Source organism: Myxocyprinus asiaticus, chromosome 48, assembly GCF_019703515.2.
Source record: "Myxocyprinus asiaticus isolate MX2 ecotype Aquarium Trade chromosome 48, UBuf_Myxa_2, whole genome shotgun sequence".
NCBI lineage: Eukaryota > Metazoa > Chordata > Actinopteri > Cypriniformes > Catostomidae > Myxocyprinus > Myxocyprinus asiaticus.
The window spans coordinates 20,672,485-20,681,725 of record NC_059391.1 but is presented as its reverse complement, the minus strand read 5'-3'; the positions used below and the strand labels follow the sequence as shown (position 1 = coordinate 20,681,725).

The 9,241-nt window shown below is 38.9% G+C and overlaps 1 protein-coding gene across 1 annotated transcript in view; it reads right to left on the bottom strand.

Annotated features, from left to right (window-relative positions):
* Nucleotides 1-673: 673 nt before the first annotated feature.
* Nucleotides 674-9,241, bottom strand: part of LOC127437204 (sphingomyelin phosphodiesterase 3-like) — a 29,834-nt gene continuing 21,266 nt past the window's right edge. The window contains exons 5-8 of the mRNA XM_051691983.1: nucleotides 8,271-8,360; nucleotides 5,936-5,999; nucleotides 5,690-5,852; nucleotides 674-4,855 (exon numbers count right to left, since the gene is read on the bottom strand). Of these exons, the coding sequence (XP_051547943.1) occupies nucleotides 4,754-4,855; nucleotides 5,690-5,852; nucleotides 5,936-5,999; nucleotides 8,271-8,360 (419 nt within the window). The 3' untranslated portion in view covers nucleotides 674-4,753. The remainder of the gene's footprint in view (nucleotides 4,856-5,689; nucleotides 5,853-5,935; nucleotides 6,000-8,270; nucleotides 8,361-9,241) is intronic.

The following is a 9,241-nucleotide window of genomic DNA, read 5'->3' as shown; positions in this document are numbered from 1 at the left end:
AGACATGTGCTTGCCCTACTCCTCCCTCTTGTTTGTAATTACCACACCCTCCTCATCACCGGTGCTCACCTGTTGATGATTTTTCCTTATGGCTATTTATACCCTCTGTTTGATCTGTTTGCTCCCGGATTTTCTCTTGAAAACTACAGTTGCAGCTTAGGCTAAGTCTTTGTACAATTTGCAGTTGCAAAACATTTATTTCTTTTCCTTTCTTACCGAGTTTGCCGATCTCAGATTTTACAGTATTGGCACGTGTACTGCCCTCGCTCTCAGATCCATCCAGTTCTAACTGTTTTCTCTCCCTGTGTTGTCAGCCCAGTTTTGTGCCTCCTCTGTATTCCCCCAGACCCCGCGGACCAGCCTGCGTGCTCCTGCTCCTCCCAGCACCTGTTCTCACACGAGTTGGATTGTATACGACTCAGCACTCTCTTCCCTGGATGGTACCTCTCGTTGGCAAGTTCTCCAGTGGATTCTACCCCACTATCAGTGTGTATGTGTGCCTCACATATCCCTTCAAAATTTCGAGAGCCTCCGTTCTCATCTGCCAGTTTTTTCTCTGTTGACGGAATAAAGACTCTGTTATTGTCACCAGCTTTTGGGTCCTCTTCTCTCTCTACACTTCCCTGACAATTCTTGTACAGGATCACAAGTCTTTCATGGAAAACCATTTTTATTGTAAATGTTTGTGCCTTAAAATTCATTATAATAATTTGGGGCTTTCTCAGAGGAATATGTCACTTTAGATTGGGTTATTCTCATACAGTCTTGTTCTAAAATTTTAGCTTTTATATAGTGCAAAGCAACATCTATCAGTGGTAAATTCTGTATAGAACTTACCATAGATATATGATAATGAAGTCAATAGACCTTATTCACAGCAGCTCCATCTTTGATTTTTGACAAGAAGGACAACGAGGCTGTGAGGAGGCAGCTCGTAATGCATACGCGCAACAATTCTTATTTAAGTAGAATTTTTAGAAATGCGCTTAAAAATGCGAAACATTTAGATGGAAACCCAGCTATGACTCAGCATAACAGTGTTAAAGCCCAAAATTTCAATGTTACATTTATGAGGTTTCTAAATGTGATCTGAAGTAATTCTGGGGAAGATTCCACAAACATTGTAAGAAAAAAAAAGCTAAATGTGAATCGGATCAAAATGGCGAAAAGCTGTTAAAAAAACTTTATTCATAGCATTCTGCAGGTCCCCAGAAACACAACAGCAAAGAATAAGGTCAAGTTTTTCAAAGTGGTTTCTATTATTGGCCATGTTAATCCACTTTGTCCACAATGTGGCACAGTCACAAAACTGGCCATAAAAGTTTAGGGTATCATGATACATAGCAAGTTTCGGTGCATGGCCCTTATGAATAATCAAACACACTTTGAATCAAATAGGGATTTTTTTTTTTTTTTTTAAATAAAAAGCAGAACCAAAACGCAGTTATAAAGAACTGACATTGAGAAAGCTTTTCCCTTACCATTTTCCCCTTGAGTGCCTGACCAGCCAAAAGCTTGTAGCAAGCAACATTCCACAAGATTAACAAAGAAAATAAAAAATGAAAACAACAAAAAAGTATATATCCTTGAAAACAATATATAGACAACAGTAAGATCTTTGTGAAGCTTCATTATTTTACTGCATGCATAGCTACAACAGCTCTCCCTGTTTGACCCTTGACCCCTGATCTGTCTAGGGTTGACCTTCATTATCTTTGAAGAGGATGGCAGTTTATAAATAGGGCTGCCACTATCCAGAGATAAATCTGTCCACGCCACAATACCTTATTAGCTTGTGTACTGGAGGATCTGAATACGGTTACTGGTCATTATGGCACACTGACCTGATCAAAGAACAATACGTGAGATTATAAATTAGTACCAGGTGGGTGCTTGCTGTCTGGATCTGGATTAATGCTGCGTTCCATCCAAAGTCAGTCGTGGGATATTCCCACTCAATTTCTCTGACTTCCAACCATAAATGTGACCTGTTGTCCAATTCTCATAAGATGACGTATAAAGAAATAAAATGGTAATCTTGGCATTTGTTTTACAAGTGTACAGTTATCACCAGAGAAGTTAATGTACCATGCGAGACACACACGTCTCTGTAAACGTTTGCTAATCAGGTATTATTACTATGTATTATTATGGCTCTCTGGAATACTTGATTCTGATTGGTTAATTACCCTGATTTCACATTGCATGAAACACCTTTACCGGTCTTCTTACCGGCTCATCCAGTGTGTGCATGCCTGTTTAGGTTTTGATAATATTTTTGGAATAAGCTGATTTTTGGTAGTTATCAGCATATTGGTGCATGTAACAGCATTCATTGATGCATTATCAATGCAAGTGATAACTTATTAACAGCATACATTGCCGTGTGTGCTACCATGTTCACAGAATTCCATTGCACTTTAGTGGAAGTAGGAAGACTTTCCAAATTGGACAGCAGCATTATAATACAATTAGCTCTGCTAATGCTAAAGATGTTTATTAAGCTCAAAGTATACTTCGGTTGGATGTGAACGCTAGGCATCTGCGTACAGGATGCATGACACAAATGTAATTATCAGCAGAGTGCTCAAGCACTGAACGCATGCGGCCCGATTTTTCTAACCGTGCGTACTGTAAACTTGCATTATGTGTATGCGCCTGGATTTGTTTGCACTAATAAGTGGGTCCACAAGGTGGCAACACTCACAGTTGAGCTGTTGCTTTCCCAAAGAAGCACTAGAAGAAAATGTAATCGCTGCTCAACAAAAGGAGACAAAAGTGGAAGTAACAACAGTGGATGTGCACATCAAGAATGCGTATGTGAGGAGGTCAGGACATACTTGCATTTGTGTAACTGGAGTCTGAAGGTATATAAAGACATCTTTAAGGGTTCTAAATTCCTGAAGAGAAATAGTCCAGTATCTCACAGCTGGTGTAGCGTACATGCGTGTACACAGTCAGATTAAGTATACTTTGAAAGGCTGAGTGTTCGGTGGTATGCAGACACTAGGTGTCTGAGTCAAAACCAGCTTTACATGTTGGAAATTTGACTCATTGTCCAAGTTTACATGCACAATCTTACATCATTTATGCTTAATAAGCCGACAACATATAGGGACAAGTTGATGTCTTTGGTGTGCATGTAAACACACTCATTGATGCATTATCGATGCAAGTGCTTGCTTATTAACAGTGTACATTGCCCTGTGTGCCACCATTATCATGAATTCCATTGCACTTTTCTAAGTAGCAAGACTTTCTGAATTGAAACGCAGCACTACATTGCGATCAGCTTTGCTAAAGATGTTTATTAGCTTGCTGACTGGTCAATCAGTCTGTCAGTCAAAACAGGGCTGAGCTGTACTCTAAGGTTGCTGCAAACCTCTAACACAGCAAAAAGCAGATAAATGCACCATGGGGAATGTAGTTATTTGTAAAAAGCACATAATGTCAAATCCATGAACAATAGTAAGAATAATTTTAACAATAATAGCAATAATAATAATAACAACTTATAACAAGAGAATTGTAAAGAGTATAAAAGCATTGTGTTAACAGATGAAAAAAGAGCTTCATGGGATTTACTGGGGATTCAGATCAGCCATTTTTGGTTCTGTTGCCTGAACTCGGTACACATGTAAACATTTGCAGGGGACCACCATCTTGGCTCAAATATGTAAACAGTAACACTGAAGTAGGAGGCTTTCAGGGCATCATACGTCCCTTTGATGAAGCCACAACAATACTGAATTAGGGAAAAAAGTGTTGTTTGTGGGGGGTGCTTGTGTGTGTTTTTGTGAAAGCTTTTTGAAGGAGTTAACTTCAAACATGCAGGCCATAAAATGGCAGTGCACTTAGAAAACATGCGTCCACCAACAGTTCAAACATTCGAAAGTTTAAAATTCCCACCAATTGCTAAGTATTTCCATGGTGCGCATATTTCAGGGTTTGGTCACTGTGTCCCAGCAGTCAATACAACATGAATTAAATGTTCTGACTGCCCTTAATTGTTTGAGATCAACTTAGTGTTGTATGAGGAAATACAATACACCTAAAGTCTTAATCAGAACTGTATATCAGTATATAAACTGCCTAAAAAGATGGCGCAAGGCCATTGAAACCTTAGAAAGACGTTAGAAAAGAAAGACACTTTTGAGGGGCTGAGGGATTGACAAGGGAGGAGTCTTGTCTTCTTGTTGCAGACTAACTTTAAATAAACAGATGTTCAGGTCTGTACTGATGACCAGTACAGTCAACGTGAACATTTCCCATGCAATACTTTTCCTTCGAAGATTCTCCGGGTCATGGCACCAGAAAATTGACTTTGCCCCTTTATGCGCCCCAGAGAAAAAGAATTAGAAGTGCAAAGGTGAGTTAAATCTTTCATTTTGTTCTTCAGTTCAGATGTAAACATGGAGAGTCCAGGAAAAGATGGAGTGTGAGACTGTTGTTGTGTCCATGGCATCAACAAAATGTGTGTGTCCGAGTCTTTTAAGTATCATCATCTGGAATGTCACACACTTGCATTCTGCTTTCAGCTGATTGGTTGACTTCTCCCCTTCTCTTTCTGTCTGCTCTCCATCTCAAGTCATCCATCATTTTCTTTACGATTCTTCAACCCTCTCAATCACTCTGCCCTCATCTGATGGGAAGCTTGACTAATGCTTCCTCCTGCTGTTTTTCCTTTCACTCAACTCTCCCTCTCTCTCTCGGTCTCTCCGTGGCATTGATTTTTTTGAATTTCTGCTGGGTCCTAAGTCTCCTCTTCACCGGTTGACACTAGCAGTCTTGCAGCCACTGAAAGGTGGTCAGTCAATCCAGCCAGTTGAGTGATGAAGCTAAACTCGTCTATATCCTGTAGAGTGCGATAGATCAAATCTTTAATATCTATTAAAAATAACAGCAAAAATATATAATCTGTGGATAGCATTAGATTATACCACCATAAATAACTGAAACAGTTGTGTGAACTGCCGTTAAACCTTCTATGAGGGCAACTCGTTCAATGGTCATGTAAATTATATTCCAATACTTCTCCATGGGATGGCAGCATAGAGCTGAATTACTATTACGCTACTTCCTGAATACTGCACAGTATATGCTGTATACTGCTTTTTTAAAGAAAATAGCATGTGAAACAGAATGCATTATACAACAATAAATGTTTCAAACTATAGTATGTTACCTTTTTGTCACGTTACTTCATGTTGCATGTTTAAAATTGTAGTTACTTGGATTTAATCCATGTCTGTTAGCTTTAAGACCAAATATAATACTTAAAAAAATAACATTTAGCAGGCCAAAATATGCACTACATAGATTTTTGTCCAATCAAATGTTCTCTAGAATAAGAGGCAAGCCGCTAAATGTGGTTCATGGCTTCGAAATACCTAAAGTCAATTTACTATTTAAAAAACAAGGACAATCTGGTATGTTCTGTCCAAACTTCCTGTTTCAATCAGAAATACATCAACAAAGTAAAGAAAACTGCACTCTAAGCAATTTCATGGGGTCTTCAATTCAGCAAGTGGCATCCAGTGATTTTGGAAATAACAGTACATTTTCTAAACGGCCTGTGATTTTCCCCTAGTTACTCGTTTACAATCTTTTTGTTGGATAACACGTTAGTGGTTAGTCATATTTGCATAAGGAACTTGATAGAGAAAGCTGATCTTTAATCACAACTCACCACTTTCCAGTCCTGTTGCAGGCCTTCTTCTTTATACAAGATGTAATCGATCCTCCTGCCATTGCCCTTCAGTGGGATTTTGCGCCCCTTCTGGCTGGGACAGTGGTTCTTGCTGGCGGGGAAAACCAAGTACTCTTTCCGCCCCTCCTCATTCTCCATCACTCTATCAGACAAATGCAGTATGACTGAGTATATACCGTAAATGCATAGTCTTTGTATTTGTGTGTTTGTGTGTGTTCAACTCACTTTTGTAAGCTCTCAGGCGAGCTGACTTCCTCGTCATATAGCCTGCTTGTGTCCATCAGTGTACCTGTACAAATGCATGAAAATGTAACAACACAGACAAAACAGGTTTTATTTTAAATTTTAGATGTAGATGTACAAAAGTACAGATCTGGCTTTGGTTGAAGTGAATTTATTACTGTATTTTTGTTTAACACACATTGTTTTTTTTCTTTTCTTTTCTTTTTATTACAAAAATTAGTTTGAGATCAAACGTTAATTGGCAGCCCCCCAGCAGTACCGCAGCAGACCCCCTGTAGGGGTCATAAATCCCATCTAAATTGCAGATTCCATTTTTGCCATTTTAATCACTATAGCACTGTATATAACATACTGTCACCATACTGTATTTATAGCATGACAGTATGAATACTTAATAGACCCTTAAGTCACTTTGTGCAATCAAGGTCCCTTAAAAGCCACCTCTAGAGACAATACCCACTGGGACCACCCTGGGTATAACACACCATTAAAATAATCTCAAGGGGAAACTCTATGAGTCAAACCATAGTTCTGATACATACAGGATAAAGCCATAATGAGTTTCTAAGGTTCTGACTGGCCATCCACACAAACACTTTTCTCTGTTCTGTTTTTCGCTCTTTATACTTCACTGATCCCAGCATGCAAGTTAGTTAGTACCAGTACTTTCCAGAGGTCAATATTCTAATGAAGGTACTTGTTGCGGCCTTGCTGAATTTCAGTGGGTTTCTAAAATTTCTTTAAAATCATTGAATTAATTGTGGGAGTACAAGGTTAATGAGACCAAATCCATAATACCAAAGAATTTTTATATTAAAATGAGGATGGCCCACTCTGGGTGGAAAGTTTAGATAAGAGAACATATGAACAGTCGTAGGGAGTAGTTTCACATGTATACAGCGCCGATGCAGTTGCCATGTGGAGCCAGGCTCATGTGACGGACCGCTCTGGGTGGAAAGTTTAAATAAGAGAACATGTAAACAGCATAGGGAGCTGTTTGACATGTATACATGTAGAAATTAGAAAGAAAGACAGAGTAAACATAGCACTTAAAGTGGTAGCGGTCAATGCTGCAAGAACAAATAAGCTGCTGTGGCAGCTTCTGTTGAATAACTAGATTATTTAAAAGGAAGTTCTGTTCTGATGAGGGCGAATGCTTTGCAGCGAAGTAGCATCTGACGATCCGAGTCTCTTGGGGAAAATGAGCAGGGCCAAATGCCGGAAGGCTCAACGCCACGTAGAGATAAGCAGCTGTTTATATACACTTGCTCTGGCAGTGTGATTGGTCAGATTAAATGAACTTGCTCTTCCCTTTGTTAATGAAACTCCATTTCTTTCATGGAACACTTGTTTTTTAATGTTTTTTTTTTCTTTTTTTTTTTTCACATACAGTGAAAGTGAATGGTGACTGAGGCGGTCAGTTCCTAACATTCTACATAACATCTCCCTTTATGTTCCACGGAAGAAAGTCATAAACGTTTTGAGCAAAATAAAGGTGAGTAAATGATGACAGAATTTTAATTTTAATCCGTCTTTTTGATACAAAAATTCTGGTGAAGCTTTTCTCTAATAAAAATTAAGTGCCTCTAATTTTTTCTGAGGTTAGTTGATAGAAACAGGTTGCGCTAAAAAAGAGAAGTGGAGCACGCCCACAACAGCACCCACTAAAATCTAAAGTGTCATTAAAGGCCTTCACTCCGTTAGATCTATTTCAGAAGTGGGGCTGGGCAAGAACTTCTCTCCCGTGGTCTACCGCCAGCTCATCTAGTGCACCATCTGTGTGCGACTGCGGTGAGCACAGGCATGTGACATCTAATTTAGCTCTGACGTGAAGACCTCTCCAAACTCTCACTGAAATAGAGACACGCTCAAGTGGTGTTCTTGATTTTTTTGTTGAGTTTTTGAGATGTCCTGGAAAGTGACAGATATGTAGGTGTTTGCACTAACATGAGGCATGTTCTGAACATCTTGCACGCATCTTTGAGCAAAACTTGAACATTTATTATGTTTCTGTGTTTGTGAGTTTATGCATCTTGATTTTGAAGTTCCCCGGGTATTCTTCATTTAGCAGATGCTTTAGCAGAAGGCTCACAAATCACCCCTTTTGGCATATAACCTTCAATGTTTGTGTTATACGTTGTTTCCGACTGATATATCTATTACTCAGACCAATTAATAAACCAATTTTTGGATATTTTGAAAGAAATATTTTCATAAATATTTTTTAGTGAATTTTGGATGGATGGATAGATAGATGGATAGACAGACAGATCTTTTTATGACATTGTCTGTAACAGATAAAAAGTGTTGAACTTACCCAAAGCCCATGGTCTGTCCTCTCCAGGACCAAGACGACAAGGGTCTTTATAATGAGTGAAAAGAGAGTGCTGCTGTTCAAGCTTATCCTCTGAAAAAAAGAAAAAAGCGTTTCAAAAAGGGTTTAACATTGCCTCCTTCTGGTCATACACAAATAGACAGTTCATTTCAAAGAACACATTTTTTTACTTCATCTTGGAAAAATCTAAATCATATAATAATTTGAAAAAGGATAGCTCTTGCTATATAATCTGATTGGATAAGAGTTCAAAACTGTTATAAAATGGTGTTATACACACCTGTGACTACACATCAACTGAAGTGTTTATTAAAGGTGCAATAGGTAACAATTTTCATGTAATATTCGCCCTTTTTTGCCAATGTGTGAACGGCTTGTAACGCAACTTAAAAAATGAGTCCTTCCCGGACTGCCTAGGTTGCCTATTAAAGCCTGTAGACTGATTTTCATGTGAAGGGAGCGGGTTGCTTTTGCCGGGAAAATCCAAAGGATGTGACGTTTATGTGCACTCCCGAAAGCCTTGCTTCAGTGCTTCTCTTCCGCTATTCAACAGCGACAACAAACTGCAACACTAGATAATGTTATCTTAGAGATGGAATCCAGCAAACATCCGGCTCCCAGCACAACACCAACTCCTACACAAACTCAGAGTAAGCCAAAAAAAACAAAACAAAACATTTATCTACTGAATCCCATCTGGCTAAGTGGAAACGTGATCGCGGTTGAGCGAAAACTAGAGTGAACATCGGCAGGGCATTTGATTCCTGGTGGGACCTTCGTTCGGTTTTGGGGATCAAAACCGACCCTGAATTGGCGTTCTTCTTATTGGACAGGTAAGCTTACATAACTGCAAAGCATGTGAAATATAGTGCCATAAGGATTGATCTGTGTAATTTTAGCTAACTTGATCTTGCCTGCACAATAACTCAGAAACAATGTTAATCTGTAATTAT